Raw genomic sequence first — 18,729 nt, forward strand, 5'->3', positions numbered from 1 at the left:
CTGTACATGCCCTCCACCATCCCTCAACAGAATGACTAGGAGGAGGAACTCCCAACAAAGAAAAGAACCAGAGACAGTGTCCTCTGCCACAGATCTAATGGATACGGATATAAGCCAGATGTCAGGGATAGATTTCAGGGTAGCAATTATGAAGTCAATAGCTAGGCTTGAGAAAAGCATTAGTGACAATACAGAATCTCAAAGGGCAGAAATGAGATCTAATCAGGCCAAAATTAAAAGTGGTATGAATGAGATGTAGTCTAAACTGGACATTCTAACAGCCAGGGTAAATTAGGCAGAAGAACAAATTAGTGAGCTAGAAGATAACCTGATAGAAAGGAAGAAAGCCAAGGAGCATAGGGATAAGCAGCTAGAAACCCCTGAGAATAGACTTAGAGAGATCAATGATGAAACATCCCAATGTCAGAGTTATTGGGTTCCCTGAGGGGGTGGAGAGAGAGAGACAGAGAGAGGACTAGAAGATGTATATGAGCAAATCATAGCTGAGAACGTCCCTAAACTGGGGAAGGAAAGAAGCATTCATGTCCAAGACGCAGAGAGGACCCCTCCCAAGATCAATAAAAATAGACCAACACCTCAGCATAGAACAGTGAAAACTTCAAATCTTAGAGCCAAGGAAGCTATCCTGAGAGCACCTAGGGGGAAACAATTTCTTACATATGGAGGGAGGAACATCAGAATAATGTTAGGCCTGACAACAAGAGACCTAGTAAACAAGGAGGGGCTGGCAAGACATATTCAGTCTCAATGAGAAGAACACGCAGTCAAGGATACTTTATCCATCAAGGCTGTCATTCAGAATAAACAGAGAGAGAAGGAGTTTCCAAGACCAGCAGAAACTGAAAGAATATGTGACCACCAAGCCGGCCCTGCAAGAAATATTAAGGGGGATTCTATAAAAGAATTACTCCAAGAGTAATATAGATGAGAAATTTTACAGAGATAATCTATAGAAACAGGGAGTTGATATTCAATATGATGGCACTAAATTCATATCTTTCAATAGTTACTCTCAAAGTGAATGGTCTAAATGCTCCCATGAAACAGCATAGAGTAGCAGAATGGACAAACAGACAGGACACATCTATATTCTCTCTACAAGAGACTAATTTTGAAACTAAAGATATGTCCAGACTGAAAGTGAAGAGATGGAGAACAATTTTTTCATGCCAACAGACCTTAAAAGAAAGCTGGGGGAGCAATCCTCATTTCAGACAAATTAGATTTTAAACTAAAGACTAGTAAGACATGCAGAGGGACACTATATCATTCTTAAAGGATCTATCCAACAAGAAGATCTAACAATTGTAAATATCTATGCCCCCAACAGAGGAGAATCCAACTACATAAACCATCTATTAACCAAAATAAAGAATCATACTGATACTAATACATTAATAGTACAAGACCTCAACACTCCACTCACAGCAATAGGCAGATCATCTAAGCAGAAGATCAACAAGGAAACAAGAGCTTTGAAAGACACATTGGACCAGATGGTCTTTGTAGATATATACAGAACATTTCACCCTAAAAAAACAGAATACTCATTCTTCATGAGTGCACATGGAACATTCTCCAGAATAGACCATATACTGGGGTACAAATCAGGTCTCAACAGATACCAAAAGATTGAGATTATTCCCTGCATGATGTTGGACCACAATGCCTTGAAACTGGAACTCATTCACAAGAAAAAATTTGGAAGGAATTCAAACACTTCAAAGTTAAAGAGCATCCTGCTAAAGAATGAATGGGCCAACCAGGAAATTAAAGAAGAACTAAAACAGGGGCACCTGGGTGGCTCAGTTGTTAAGCATCTGCCTTCGGCTCAGGTCATGATCCCAGGGTTCTAGGATTGAGCTCCACATCGGGCTCCCTTCTCCTCAGGAAGCCTGCTTCTCCCTCTCTCACTCCTCCTGCTTCTGTTCCTGCTCTTGCTATCTCTCTCTGTGAAATAAACAAATAAAATCTTTAAAAAGAAAAAAGAACTAAAACAACTCATATAAACCAAGGAGAATGAAAACATATCAGTCCAAAAGCTATGGGATACCACAAAGGTGATCCTAAGGGGGAAATGCATAGCCATCCAAACCTCACTCAAAAAAGTAGAAAAGTCCTGAATTCACAAGCTAACCATACACCTAATGGACCTGGAGAAAGAACAGCAAATCGAGCCTAAACGAAACAGAGGAAGAGAAATAATAAAGATAGAGCAGAAATCAATGAAATGGAAACTAGAAGAGAGTAGAACAGATCAACAAAACTAGAAGCTGGTTCATTGAAAGAATTAATAAGATCGATACCCCTCTGGCCAGACTTATCCAAAAGAAAAGGGAAAGAACCAAAATCAGTAAAATCATGAATTAAAGGGGAGAGATCATGACTAACAGTAAGAAACAATTATTAGAAATTATTATCAGCAACTGTATTGCCAACAAATTAAGCAATGAGGAAGAAATGGATGCCTTTCTGGAAACTTAGAAACTACCAAGACTGAAACAAGAAGAAATAGATAATGTGAAGAGACCAATAACCAGTAATGAAATTGAAGCAGTAATCAAAAACCTCCCAAAATACAAGTCCAGGGCCAGATGGCTTCTCAGGGAAATTCTGCCAAATATTTAAGGAAGAAATCATACCTATTCTACCGAAGCTTGTTCAAAAAAGAGAAACAGGAGGAAAACTTCCCAGCTCGTTCTATGAGGCCAGCATTACCCCGATCCCAAAACCAGGCAAAGACCCCACCAAAAAGGAGAATTACAAACCAATATCCCTGATGAACATGGATGCCAAAAATCTCAACAAGGTCCTAGCCAATGGGATCCAACAGTACATTAAAAGGATTTTCCATCGGGACCAGGTGGGATCTATGCCTGGGATGCATGGGTGGTCCAACATTCGCAAATCAATCAACGTGGTAGATCACATCAGTAAAAGAAAAGACGAGAACCATATGATCTCTCAATCAATGCATAAAAAGCATTTGACAAAATAGAGCATCCTTTCCTGATTAAAACTCTTCAAAGTATGGGGGTGGAAGTAGTATACCTCAATATCATAAAAACCATCTATGAAAAGGCCAAATTGAAAATGATTCTCAATGGGAAAACACTGAGAGCTTTTCCCTTAAGGTCAGGAACACAACAGTGATGCCCACTCTCACCATTATTGTTCAACATAGCACTAGAAGTCCTAGCCTCAGCAATCAGACAACAAAAAGAAATAAAGGGTATTCAAATTGGCAAAGAAGAAGTCAAACTCTCCCTCTTTGCAGATGACGTGACACTTTATGTGGAAAACCCAAAAGACTCCACCCCCAAATTACTAGAACTCATACAGAAATTCAGCAATGTGGCAGGATACCAAATCAATGCACAGAAACCAGTTGCTTTTCTATGTACTAACAATGTGAGTATAGAAAGAGAAATCAAGGAATCGATTCCATTTACAATTGCACCAAGAACCTAAAGATACCTAGAAATAAACCTAAACAAAGAGGTAAAGGATCTATACTCTAGGAACTACAGAACACTCATGAGAGAAATGGAAGAAGACACAAAGATGGAAAAACATTCCATGTGCATGGATTGGAAGAATAAACATTGTGAAAATGTCTATGTTGCCCAGAGCAATCTACCCTTTCAATGCCATCCCTACTAAAATACCACTGGCATTTTTCAAAGAGCTGGAACAAACAATCCTACAATTTGTATGGAACCAGAAAAGACCCCAAATCGCCAAGGGAAGGATGACCAAGATAAACAAAGCTGGAGGCATCACGTTGACTGATTTCAAGCTATATTACAAACTGTGATCACCAGGACAGCATGGTATTGGCACAAAAACAGACACATAGACCAACGGAACAGAATAGAGACTCTCCAGAAGTGGACCCTTAACTCTATGGTCAACAAGTCTTCGACAAAGCAGGAAAAATATCCAGTGGAAATAAGGCAGTCTCTTCAATAAGTGGTGCTGGGAAAATTAGACAGCTACATATAAAAGAATGAAACTGGACCATTCCCTTATACCATACACAAAGATAAACTCAAAATGGATGAAAGACCTCAATGTGAGACAAGAATCCATCAACATCCTAGAGGAGAACATAGGCAGTAAATTTTCAACATTGGCCACAGCAACTTCTTTCAAGGCACGTCTCCAAACGCAAGGGAAACAAAAGCAAAGATGGACTTTGGGAATTCATCAAGATAAAAAGCTTCTGCTCAGCAAAGGAAACAGTCAACAAACCTAAGAGGCAGCCCACGAAGTGGAGATTATATTTGCAAATGACACTACAGATAAAGGACTGGTATCTAAGATCTAAAAAGAACTTCTCAAACTCAACACTCAAAAACTAATAACCCAGTCAAAAAATGGGCAGAAGACATGAACAGACAGTTCCCATAAGAAGACATACAAATGGCTAACAGACACATGAAAAGATGTTCAACACCACTAGCCATCAGGGAAATACAAATCAAAACCACAATGAGATACCACCTTCCACCAGTTAGAATGGCAAACATTAACAAAACAGAAGAAAACGATGTTGGAGAGGATGTGGAGGAAGGGGAACCCTCTTACACTGTTGGTGGGAATGCAAGCTGGTACAGCCACTCTGGAAAGCAGTATGGAGCTACCCTATGATCAGAAATTGCACTAATATGCACCTCCGCCAAAGATACAGAGGTAGGGGAATGAAGGGGCACATGCACTCCAATGTTCATAGCAGTAATGTCCACAATAGCCAAACAGTGGAAAGAGCAGAGATGTCCATCAACAGTTGAATGGATAAAGAAGATGTGGTCCATATATACGATAAATATTTGTCAGCCATCTGTAAGGACGAATACCCGTCACTTGCATGGACATGGAGGGAACTGGAGGGATTATGCTAAGTGAAGTAATTCAAGCAGAGAAAGACAATTATCATATGATTTCACTCATATGTGGAACATAAGGAATAGCACAGAGGACAATAGGGGAAGGGAAAGAAAACTGAAAGGGAAGAAATCAGAGTGGTTGATGAAACATGAGAGACTCTAGACCCTTGGAAACAAACTAAGGGTTTCAGAAGGGAGGGTTGTGGGGAGATGGGGTGCCCAAGTGATGGGTATTAAGGAGGGCACTGATGTGATTCACAACTAATTTTTCATTGAACACTACATCAAAAAGAATGATGTCCTATATGTTGGCTAACTGACTGAAAGAAAAAAAGAAAGAAAGAAAGAAGAAAAAAAGAAAGAAAGAAAGAAAGAAAGAAAGAAAGAAAGAAAGAAAGAAAGAAAGAAAGAAAGAAAGAAAGAAAGAAAGAAAGAAAGAAAGAAAGAAAGAAAGAAAGAAAAATTATTTCCTATGTCAAAGTGTAAAAGTAATGCAATGAAATATAAATAATGATGTTAAATTAAGTCTGTGGGCAGTTAAAGAAAGAGGCTGTGTATAAATATATGCATATGTGTATGCGCGGGCGTGCAGGTGTGTGTGTGTGTGTGTGTGTGTGTGTAGGTAGGTATGCATTCTATGCATATAGATATATTAAAATTGAAATGGAGAAAATTGCAGGACAGCATGTGTGGTGACAAAATGACTTTATAACTAGGTAGTATGTTAATGGGCACTCTTCATAATAGTTTCTCCAGAGAACGCCACTGTAAAGGATTCCCTTTTCATTTTGTAAAGTCAAATTCACATCTAAAAATTTTAAATTTATATGTAATGTAATATTTGGAATGCAAAAAATAATATCTTTGTAGTTCAGTGTTTTATGCATCTAGGAAAATGATTCTAACATTTAAGAAGACTATATTTAAGAAATATTCTGAATTGTTGATTTTTAGTCAGTATAACACTTTTCAAATAACCTGGTTATCTGAGGGGGAAAAGATGGTGGAGGAGTAAGGGACCCTATTGCAACTGGTCCCTGGAATTGAGCTGGATATCTACCAGACCCCTCTGAGCACCCACAAAATCACCCTGAGATGTAACAAGATAGATCTGGATCTCTACAAAAAGAATATCACTGGCAGTTGGTTTTGAGGTACAAACCAGGGAGCCGTGATTCTGCAGGCAGATATTGGAGGATAAACGGCAGTTGGAGGGAGCCTGGCCATGAGGATCCTAAATTGCCAGTGAGTGAAAGACTGGTGCCCTGGGGATGGGACACAGACTCACAGACTGGTAGCGGCGGGTAAGGACTTTAGATGGCAACTGCAGTGGGGGGATTGTGCATGCCAACTGGGAGGGCCTGGTGGTTTTAGAAGCACAAAGGGCAGAGAGGTGCCCTGACCTGGAGGTGGGACTGGGAGTGCTGTGGAGGGATGCACAACCCAGGACATTGCAGTTTATAGCAGTACAGACAGAAACCAAGAGACTGTGGCCTGGAGAGCTCACTGAAGAACAGACTGCGATCGCTCTGCTCTGAGACAGACGGTTGGAAACAGTCTCTTCTGCTTTGACTCTTGGAAGAGATGCAGAAAGCCGCCAGAGAACAAAAGCCCCCCAAAAATGCTTCCCACTGAGCCCATCCCTCACCAAACGGGTTAGGACAACTCTGCCCAAACAGGCCTGGGTAACAGTGCTGCAAACCCGTCCCCCAGAAGACAGGCTGGGAGAATGAGAGGCCAGCAACCCTAAGGTCCTAGAAAAAAGGTGCATCTTGCTTGGGTTGTGGTCAATAATTTGGACTCTATATATTCCCTCAACCACCCATCAACAGAATGACTAGGAGGAGGAGCCCCCAAAATAGAAAGGACTCAGAGATTATGACTTATGCCACAGATTTACAAATGGATGCAGATATAACCGAGATGTTGGAGATGGAATTCAGGCTAGGAATTGTGAAGATAATAGCTAGAATGGAGAAATCAATTAATGGCAAGATAGAGTCTCTAAGGGCAGAAATGAAACCTGGATTGGCAGAATTTAAAAATGCTATCAGTGAGATCCAATCCAATCTAGATAATCTAACAGCTAGGGTAAGTAAGGCAGAGAATGAATTAGTGACCTGGAAGACAACTTAATAGATAAAAAGGGAAAAGAGATGACCAGGGAAAAGCAACTCTGAATCAATGAAAATGGAATCAGAGAAATAAGTGACACCATGAGGTGTTCCAACGTCAGAATTATTGGAATGCCAGAGGGAGTGGAGAGAGAGAGAGGACTAGAAGATGTATTTGAGCAAATCGTAGCTGACAACTTCCCTAATCTGGGGAATGAAACAAACGTTCACATCCTGGGGGCAGAAAGGACCCCTCCCAAGATCAAGGAAAACAGGCCAACACCCCGGCATGTAATAGTAAAACTCACAAATATTAGGACCAAGGAAACCATCTTAAGGGCAGTTAGGTGGAAGATATTCCTTACATACAGAGGGAGGAACATCAGAATAATGCCAGACCTATCCACAGAGACCTGACAAGCCAGAAAGTGTTGGCAAGACATATTCAGGGTACTAAATGAGAAGAACATGCAGCCAAGAATACGTTATATGGCATGGCTGTCATTTAGAATGGATGGAGAGATGCAGAGTTTCCAAGACTGGTAGAAACTGAAAGAATATATGACCAGTAAGCCAGCCCTGCAAGAAATATTAAGGGGGGTTCTATAAAAGGAGAAAGACCCCAAGAGTGATATACAACAGAAATTTACAGGGACAATCTATAAAAACAACTTCTTCACAGGCAACATGATGACAATTAATTCATATCTTCCAATAATCATTCTCAAGGTGAATAGCCTAAATGCTCCCATAAAATGGCACAGGTTTTCAGATTAGATAAAAAGACAGGACCCATCCATATGCTGTCTACAAAAGACTTGTTTTGAACCTAAAGATACATCCACATTGAAAGTGAAGGGATGGAGATCTATCTTCCATGCAAGCAGACCTCAAAAGAAAGCTGGGGTAGCAATTCTTATATCAGACAAATTAGATTTTAAACTAAAATCTGTAGTTAGAGACATAGAAGGACACTATATCATTCTTCAGGGGTCTATCCAACAAGAAGATCTAATTGTAAATATTTATGCCCCCAACATGGGAGCAGTCATCTACATAAACTAACTGTTAACCAAAATAAAGAGTCATATTGATAACAATATGTTAATCATAGGAGACCTCAACTCCACTCTCAGCAATGGACAGATCATCTAAGCAGAAAATCACAAAGGAAACAAGAGCTTTGAATGACACACTGTCCTTGATGAACCTCATAGATATATACAGAACATTCCACCCTAAAACAACAGAATACTCATTCTTCTCAAGTGCACATGGAACTTTCTCCAGAATAGACCACATACTGGGTCTCAACTGGTACCAAAAGATTGAGATTATTTCCTTCATATTCTCAGACAACAATGCGTTAAAACTGGAACTCAATCATAAGAAAAAAAATGGCAGAAATTTAAACACTTGGAAGCTAAAGACCACTCTGCTCAAGAATGTTTGGGTCAACCAGGAAAACAAAGAACTGAAACAATTCATGGAAACCAATGAGAATGAAAACACATCGGTCCAAAACTTATGGGATACTGCAAAGGCAGTCCTAAGGGGGAAATACATAGCTACCCAAGCCTCACTCAAAAAAAAAAGAAAAATCCTGAATTCACCAACTAACTCTACACCTTAAAGAACTAGAGAAAAAACAACAAATGATGTCTAAGCCACACATTAGAAGAGAAATAATTAAAATTAGAGCAGAGATCAATGAATTAGAAACCAGAAATACAGTAGATCAGATCAAAAAAACTAGAAGTTGGTTCTTTGAAAGAATTAATAAGATTGATAAAGCACTGGCCAGATGTATCCAAAAGAAAAGAGAAAGGACCCAAATTATTAAAATTATGAATGAAAGGGGAGAGATCATGACTAACACTAAGGAAATAGAAACAATTATTAGAAATTATTATCATCAACTCTATGCCAATAAACTGAGAAATCTGGATGAAATGGAGGCCTTCCTGGAAACCTGTAAGCTTCCAAGACTGAAACAGGAAGAATGTGACAACTTGAATAGGCCAATAACCAGTAACAAGATTGAAGCAGTGATCAAAAACCTCCCAAAAAACAAGAGTCCAGGGCATGATGGATTCCCTGGGGAACTGTACCAAACATTCAAAGAACAAATAATACCTATTCTCCTGAACCTGTTTCAAAAAGTACAAACAGAAGGAAAAATTCCAAACTCATCTTATGAGGCCAGTATTACCTTAATCCCCAAAGCAGGCAAAGACCCCAACAAAAAGGAGAATTTCAGCCCGATATCCCTGATGAATGTGGATTCCAAAATCCTCAAAAAAATCCTAGCTAATAATCAAACTCAACACCCAAAGAACAAATAATCCAATCAAGAAATGGACAGAAGACATGAACAGACATTTTTTCCAAAGAAGACATACAAATGGCCAACAGACACGTGAAAAAGTGCTCAACATCACTTGGCATCAGGGAAATCCTAATCAAAACCTCAATGAGATACTACCTCACACCAGTCAGAATAGCTAAAATTAACAAGTCAGGAAACGACAAATGTTGGCGGGGTTGTGGAGAAAGGGGAACCCTCCTACACTGTTGGTGGGAATGCAAGCTGGTGCAACCACTCTGGGAAACAGTATGGAGGTTCCTCAAAAAGTTGAATATAGAGCTACCATACGATGCAGCAATTGCACTATTGGGTATTTACCCCAATAGGGCTCTGAAGGGGTACGTGCACCCCGATGTTTATAGCAGCAATGTCCACAATATTCAAACTGTGGAAAGAGCCAAGATGTCCATCAACAGATGAATAGATATATACACACACACTATACACACACACACACACACACACACACACACACACACACACACACACACACACACACAATGGAATATTATGCAGTCATTAAAAGGAATGAAATCTTGCCATTTGCAATGTCGTGGATGGAACTGGAGGGTGTTATGCTGAGTGAAATAAGTCAATCAAAAGACATGTATCATATGACCTCATATCCTATGATATGAGGAATTCTTAATCTCAGGAAACAAACTGAGGTTTGCTGGAGTTGGGGGCTGGGAGGGATGGGGTGGCTGGGTGATAGACATTGGGGAGAGTATGTGCTATGGTGAGTGCTGTGAATTGTGCAAGACTGTTGAATCACAGATCTGTACCTCTGAAGCAAATAATAGAATATATTTGAAGAAAAAAAAGATAGCAGGAGGGGAAGAATGAAGGGGGGGGAATCGGAGGGGGAGACGAACCATGAGAGACTATGGACTCTGAAAAACAAACTGAGGGTTCTAGAGGGGAGTGGGGTGGGGGATGGGTTAGCTGGTGACGGGTTTAAAGAGGGCACGTTCTGCGTAGAGCACTGGGTATTATGCACAAACAATGAATCGTGGAACATTACATCAAGAACTAATGATGTAATGTATGGTGATTAAATAACAATAAAAATTATTTAAAAACTAATGACGTAATATATGGTGATTAACATAACAATAAAAAATTTTAAAAAAAGAAGTTTTAGGGAAATCATCAGGGGTGATTTTCACTCGATATTTCAAATCTGAACATAAGATTGAAACTTTTGGAAAAATTGATTCAAGCTTTCATGTTACCTATGTAAATCAGAACTTTAGCACAAGACATCATGTATGTATAGAACAAAAATGTTAAACATTGTCTTGACTTCTTACTGAAGTGTGTTTGGGAATGAACGTTTGCAGTTTGATAGATTTATCGGTATCAAATTGAGGGAAAACAAGTATGGGAAAGGATAAATGTAGAGCTTTGGGATTGTTAAGATAACTTTTGTACTTCTGTTCTGTAGGTTACATATGAACTGTTAGAATTTGATCTGCCTTTGCTGGCACATCCAGTGGTTTAGGAATTAGGATTTAGTGTAAGTGTCTAGCTGCATCTGAGTCATCTGAGATGGGTGCTTTCTGGCTTGTGTTGGCAGTAGGTGGTGAGATCAGAGCAGTTCTTCTGCTTTCTGGCCCCTTGTGATGCCTGGAACGTGAGCTCAGATACTTTGGACATGCTTACTAAGAAGTAGTAAGATAGTAATAAAATATGAGGAGATGTTTGAAATTTAGGTTATGAGTATAAAATTCTGAAATTTACATTAAAAAGTAGTATGTGCAATTTAATATTTGGTATTAAAAGAAATCAGCATTTGATGTTTCTCAGTCCCCATTAGAGGGCTTGAAACTTTGTACGTAAACAACCCAGTTAGCACTGAGTGCATTTTGGTGCCTTAGAGAAATAGGAAGCAATTTTTTGTTTGACAAAAGCTAGGGAGGAGAAAGTCCATTCTATGGCTGTTAGAGCTGCCTCTCAGGAAAAAGTCCTTTCCTTGTTCTTTTTGTTCCTGGCTTTCCTCAGCTTGTGAGATTACTCTATTTTTTAAAAATATAATTTTATTTCTTTCAATGAATTTGAAATAAAAAACTTTGGAATAACAAACAAAAAGTAAATGGCCTTATAATCTGTAGCCCATTGACAAATACTTGAGGCAGGCAGAGTATAACATGCTTCCAGAAAGTTCCTGTCTTAATGTTAAAGCCTTGCTAGAGGGAAAAACAACCTTACCTTGACAATGGCAAGGCCTTTGGTATTTGGTGAGTCTTCTTCAAGTATATGAAAATCCTTTTAAAACTTCCCTTATCTTTACTTTCCCCCAACCCCCAAGTATATAATCAGTTGCCCCTCATGGTCCCCAGGTAACAGCAGCTCTTTCTGCCCATGGGTCATGTCCCTGGGCTTTAATAAAACCACCCTTTTGTACCAAAGGCGTTTCAAGAATTCTTTCTTGGACATTGGCTCCAGACCTCACCTACATCCCAAAACTACATCAACATCATTTGAGCTGCTGAAAGCCAGCAGAGACTTGGGAAAAGGAGCCAAAACCTGTTAGTGCCTGCCCAAAAGCACTGCCAGGATGGCTTGAGAAACAAACACTGGGACATGGTCTCCCCAGGTGTTAGCAATTGCGCAAAGAGTATTGCAGCAAAGCTTTGTGTGTCAAGTGCCGTGGATTGAAACTATTTGTCCACTAAAGAAATGGTTTTCCAATCATTCCAATTTGATAAAAGCCACAACCTTACAAAGGTACATTCATGCTTGGATATATGTTGGTGACTTTATACAAAAGGTAATTGAAATAACACTGGTGGGGATCTTGGGGGTGGAGTGCAGAGTGGAGGAATCCCTGTCTTTTAAAAGGCTTCTCTAAAACCTGTGGATAAAAGCAGGTGTGAAAAACACTGCCTTTGGTAATAATAGGGGTTGCCTCGGAGCTTATGATTTTCTCTTTGAGGCCCTCTGGATAGTTCTCCTCTGACGAGTTGGTGATGATGTTGAAAATAAATGCAAATGTTCAAAGGATTAAGTAAATACTAAAGTCCCTCAAATTGGGGGAGGGACGAAGGACCTTACATTTATGATCCAGAGTTTCTTATGGCTGTCCACCTCTACACTCCACTAAGAACAAATTTAATGCTTCTTTTTTCAATGGGTTGATGTGATGAAACATAAAAGATCCAAGAGGGAGCAGTGGACAATTTTATTAATTCCCAAGTGCTTAACAATATTTGAAACTTTTTTGAATCTTTGCTGAGTATTTCAACTGTGGAACAAGAATAAATGCATTTCTTGCTATAATAAATACATCCCCTAAATTAATATATTGCACATTTTTTTAAATCGTTGTATGTTTGTTTCAGTGAAAAGGAGCTTATCTTGCCCTAATGAAAGCAAACTTACATAGTCCAAAGAATTTTAGTTGAAACTAAGAGAATTTATGGTAGGTCTAATATGTTAATGCAATACCAATACTAAACATTTTCATTCTTACTGTGTCTTATATTTTGACAAACACACTCCCTAAACTCTGGAAGTGGGTTTGAATGTCAGTGCTTACTATTTCAAAACACTTAATCATGACAAACATTAGTTATAAACTGGAGTTACATAATTATCTTTGTCTAAAGAAGTTTTCAAAAAAAATAATGATAAACCAAGAAAACAAACAAACAAATAAATAAATAAATAAAGGCATTTTCTCCTATCTCTATGACTAGCAAGTGGTTGCAGCTTAAAGCCAGGTGCTGAGGCTAAACTCCTACGTGTAAAGGGACTTCAAAGCACTATCTTTGCTGATGTTTACATTTCAAAGAGAAGGCTCCAAGGCCATTAAGAGGAGCTTTTCTGGGATTGCCGTGCTGCCAGGGGCCTTACTTAGCTCCTAAAAAGATTTACATACATCTCAACAGAAGAGCGGAGAAAGAATTTACAAGTTTTCTAAAGGGAATGCTCTAAGGAACAGGAGGGTCAAGAGTGGCTTTCCTTTTTGGCAATAAAGGAAACAGTAATTTTATTTTTCTGCAGTGTCACAAAAAGTTACTGGACAAATATGAAAAACACCTTATTTATTATTTATTTATTTATTTATTTATTTATTTATTTATTTATATTTTTAAAGATTTTATTTATTTATTTGACAGAGGGAGACACAGCAAGAGAGGGAACACAAGCAGGGGGAGTGGGAGAGGGAGAAGCAGGCTTCCTGCCGAGCAGGGAGCCCAATATGGGACTCAATCCCAGGACCCTGGGATCATGACCTGAGCTGAAGGCAGACACTTAACAACTGACCCACCCAGGCGCCCCGGACACCTTATTTAAATACCAGGGAAGAACCACTCCTTTTGTTTTCACCATACATTCCAGATTTGGTAATCTTTCTTATTTAATCTACTAATTTTGTGTGATTTCAACCAAAATACCAGCAGAATTTTCTGGTCATTTGAATCAGCATAGAGATTTCAAAAAAATTAAACAAAACAAAACCCTATACAGCCTAAAAATTCCAAAGCAGGAAGAGTAATGAGGGATCATTTGCTCTAGCAGAAAATAAAGCAGAGGTTAACAACTGTTCTTTTTTTTCTTTTTTTTTTATTATGTTATGTTAATCACCATACATTACATCATTAGTTTTTGATGTAGTGTTCCATGATTCATTGTTTGCGTATAACACCCAGTGCTCCATGCAGAACGTGCCCTCTTTAATACCCATCACCAGGCTAACCCACTCTCCCACCCCCATCCCCTCTAGAACCCTTAGTTTGTTTTTCAGAGTCCATAGTCCCTCATGGTTCGTCTCCCCCTCAGATGTTCTTTTAAGATCTTTTTTTGTTTTTGTTTGGTTAAGATTTTACTTATTTATTTGACAGAGTGCAGTCTTCAGGCAGAGGGAGAGGGAGAAGCAGACTCCCCGCTGAGCAGGGAGCCCAACATGGACGGAATCCGAGGATCCTGGGATCATGACCTGAGCCAAAGGCAGACGCTTAACCAACTGAGCCACCCAAGCATTCCTCATAACTATTTTAATTATCATCACACACCTTCATTTTATGATTAAACCTTAAAAGACCAAATAAGTCCAAATTTTGCTGAGCCTTTTCGTAAGTGTGTATGGGTATTTCATGTATTGCTGGTAGAAATATGAAATGGTACAAAAGCTCTGGATAAATTTTAGGAAGCTTCTCACAAATTTACCCACACAGCTACTCTGTGACCCAGAAATTTCACCCCTGGGTGTTGCCCAAGTGAACTGAAAACTTAGGTTCACTCAGACATTTGAACTCAACTGTTGACGGCAGTTTTATTAACAAAACCCTCAAGCTGAAAGCAGTCCAAACAAGTTCACATAAACTGTGGTAGGTTTATCATACGAACTTTAAGGTGAGTGAAAGAAGATACTTCAGAATATGTACTGTATGGTTCTCTTTAGATGAAGCTCAAGCTCAGGCAAAACTAATCTCTCAATGATAGAAATTATGTCATTGATGGAGGAAATTGAGTACACAGGGAAGTTTTAGAGCCAGTGGGGTGATGGAAATATTCTATAACCTAATTGGGGTGGTAGTTACTCAGTTATAAGCATTTGTTCAAACTTGTCAACCTGGAAATTTAACATCTGTGCATGGTATCTCACATAAGATCATACCTGACTTTTTGTTTTTAAGGAACCCAATATAAAATCAAATATTACCTATTAAAATATTAGAACCCTCTGTTAAATTAATGGATGGAAACAGTCTATGCACTCATGGAAAATGAATGTATGATAAAGTGACATTTTATGTCACAGGGAAAAGTATTATTATTAAAAGTAATAGTTAATACATGCATATCTATTTAAATAAATCAAGGATGGATACCTAGATTACTCTTCCACTAAAATTGTTTCTTGATGGAACAATTATTTTCATGTTAATAATAACTAATAGTTAATCCTTTACTAATGCCAACCTCTGTCCTAAGTATTTTATAGACATTTTCTCATTGGATCCTTATATACCTTAATTTGCTTTTCACAAGTAAACAAGGTTTTCTTGTTGTTACATTACTCTTGTTATCATCATTATCATCATGTTAATGGCGAGAACATTGAGGGCCACACAGGTAAAGTAAATTGTCCAAGGTTAAGCCTAGTAAATCGCAGAGAAAGGAGTCAAACCCAGATTACATCTAGAGGCCATGCTCTAGTTTGGTCCTTTTGTCTGTCTAAATATTTCTTAAAAGCTGGCATTTTAAAATATAGCAGATACCCATTACAAAATACAAGAATACTGGCTATTAGTATTTGTTTCAAAACAAACAAACAGAAACAAACAAAAAACCAAAAAGCCCTGCTAAAAATACATAAAAGCAGCAATTCCTTTCCGGGATGTATGCTTCTCAGAAACGCATGTAATGTTCTCCCATGTACATATATACAAATGTACAAAGAAGAGTACTCTCTGTAATGACTAAACCCAGAAAATGTCTATTCCCATGTCCATCGGAAGTAGAATGAAAAACACACAGAAATTTCTAAAACTAACAAACTGAATGTTAGTGAAATTACATTAAGTAAACCATCCAGACATGGTATTTTTATATTTCCATTTATTTCAAGTCCAAGAAAAGGAAAACGAACCCGTGGTGATGAAGGTCAGAGCAGTTCATTTTGGACAACATGTGGAAAGAGAGTTTTTTTTTTTTTTTAATATTTTATTCATTTAACAGGAGAGAGAGAGAGCACAAGTAGGCAGAATGGCAGGCAAATGGAGAGGGAGAAACAGGCTCTCCACCAAGCAAGGAGCCAGATGTGGGGCTCAGTCCCAAGACCCCAGGATCATGACCTGAGCCGAAGGCAGCCGCTTAATGCACTGAGCCACCCAGGGGCCCCAAGAAAGAGAGGTTTTAAATATAAAACACTTGTATGTATATATACATATATGTATATATATAACGTATATAAACATTTTTAAAAATACAAAGTAAGTTCCAGAAGTTGTTTAAGAGATATTGCAATATATATTTCTCATTTAGTTGGCATAAATCTCAGATTAAGCAATACTGTTTCCACAACAAATTAGTCTGCCTACTTAACTGTCTCTTTTTTTTTTTACCTTGCAATTTCTTTTAAAACACGGCATTTAGCTCTAATATGTACTATTTCAGTGTTCAAGCTTTATTTGAGGCATTGTTTTTTAAAAGGTTTGGAATATATGGATTGCAAAATTGATTTTGATATGCAAGGTATATTTTAACTGTCAATTTATTTTTATTTACAAAGTGATGATTTTTTTTTTTTTTGCAAACTGCTGGTTTTCTGCTTTAGCCTATTTGTAAATTTTATAATGCCTTTGGTTTAACTTTTCATTGACATCTACATTAGATTAGCCACATTGGCAGTCCCACCTCCCATGCCACTGCCCCCATAATCTGAATAGTTCATATTCTCAACATTCTTTCTCTTCCTTTCACATGTGTGTGTAAGTTAGGAGGCAATAGAAACAAGTACTTTGTTAGAAGAAAACTTCAGAAAAAGAGGTAAAGATATGGGTGTCATATAGATATAAAAATGAACACGATTTAAATAAAGATTTTCTTTTACCAGATAGATGTTATAAATGGTTCAAAGTGGACGTCAAAGCGTGCAGACTTGTGTAGAGGAGAGGAATTGAATTGCAGATTTCGCCAAAACCGGTTTTTCCACAGCAGGGATGGGAGATAATATAAAGTACCAAAGAAGATGTAATTTACATATCTAGTAGTTAATTATCTGGGGATTACAAAGTCGGGCAAAGTAGCTAAGAGACCAACAGAGTGTCAGGAAGGATCCTTGCTTCAAAGGATATGAAGTACATTTTATCCCTGTTCTCACTACCAAATTTTTGTTACTGTATTTAAAGAGTGAGAATTCTGTTATCTATGCTGATGATTATCAGATTATTAGTATAAACTTGCAACTATTCAATTTATTTAGAGGCCAATGTGGAACAATTAAAATTAGATATGACAGTTGTTCTGTTAAAAGGAAAACAGGTGGTCTAGGAACTCAAGCAGTTTTCAGGAGTGTTAAGATGCTCTCTTGTCAATGTAAGCCATAACCCCAGACGAATCAATTCAGAACATCCTGTAATTCTTTATATGATAAGCAAGTTTCCACGCCTTATTTTGAAATTAAGTGACACATGAAATAATAGCAGAATTAATATGAATAGGGCCTTTGTTAGCCAGAGTAAGGAAATCACCATGGAAAATAAGCATCAGAAAGTCCCAGCTGTTACTTAGGGTAAAAGGGAGGGTCAGCGGACAGATGCGTAGCCAAGGTTTCCGGACTGCCACGGAGGCTTGTAGAGCTGTAGTGGTGCTCCTGTTGCAGCAGCGAGTTGGCTATGTTCACGGGTTGTGAGGAGCTTAACTGGTCCTCCATATGTGAGTGTGTAGCCCTACTACAGCTGTCCCTGTACGTGAAGGGATACGACTTATCCACGAGCACCTGCCTGCATAGCAGGGAGGAGGAGGCTGCAGGTAGCAATTTATCACTTTTCTGTGGCAGGGCCTTCCGACGAGGTCGATATTTATAGTCTGGGTATTTCTCTCGGTGCACGGCCTGTAGTCTCTGTGCCTCCTCGAAGAATGGCCATTTTTCGGCTTCTGTAAGCATTTTCCACTGGTACCCCAGCTGCTTGCTGATCTCTGAGTTTTGCATTTGGGGATTCTCTAGAGCCACCTTGCGCCTTTGATCACGCGACCACACCATGAATGCGTTCATGGGCCGTCTGACGCGGTTCTGGCCGCTGTCCCTACCATTTCCTCTGGTTTCACACCAATAATTTGAGGTAGGATTGCTCGTCCACAGTTCAGAAGAGGTTCTTCCAAAGGCGAGGATATTTCGTTGTTGTATCGCTGCACGGTGATCATCGCTGTTCAATACTCCGAACATAGCGGAAATTACAGCGGTGGGAAAAAAAAAAGGGTGGGTGGGTAGCAAAGTTGGAAGGTGTAAGCGTTCGAAAAATTATCTACACTCTGGTGCTGTAACTTTTGTTTCTAAAATACTAATTTCTCCGCCCAGCACCTTGCCTCAAACCCGCCCCCTGACCGTCAGCCAAAGCCCAACCTACCCATTCTCAAGCAAAATTTCCATATAAGGTCATCATACAATGCTGCCTATGTGCTCTACATCTAATCCACAGCTCTGAAGTTTCTATGCCTCTCTTTAAGGATTGAAATAAACTTTACTGTTATTAATTTAGTTTATTATCCCTTTAAATCAAAGGAGGAATGTGCAGGAAAGATTGTGAATTGTTTATCAAAAGTGAAATTTACGTTTAAAAAACAAACTTTAAAGATAACCTAATTCTATTAGGTGTTAAAACAC

General features: G+C 38.8%; 1 protein-coding gene across 1 annotated transcript; it reads right to left on the reverse strand.

The window, feature by feature from the left end:
- Positions 1-17,628: 17,628 nt before the first annotated feature.
- Positions 17,629-18,291, reverse strand: SRY (sex determining region Y). Its single transcript, XM_035725890.1, has one exon. The coding sequence runs from the start codon at positions 18,289-18,291 to the stop codon at positions 17,629-17,631; it is 663 nt and encodes a 220-aa protein (XP_035581783.1).
- Between the last annotated feature and the right edge of the window lie 438 nt (positions 18,292-18,729).

This window comes from Zalophus californianus, chromosome Y (genome assembly GCF_009762305.2).
Source record: "Zalophus californianus isolate mZalCal1 chromosome Y, mZalCal1.pri.v2, whole genome shotgun sequence".
In the NCBI taxonomy this organism is placed as follows: domain Eukaryota; kingdom Metazoa; phylum Chordata; class Mammalia; order Carnivora; family Otariidae; genus Zalophus; species Zalophus californianus.

Coding starts and splice junctions, on each gene's coding strand:
- SRY (XM_035725890.1), bottom strand. CDS start 18,291: ATGTTCGGAGTATTGAACAGCGATGATCACCGTGCAGCGATACAACAA.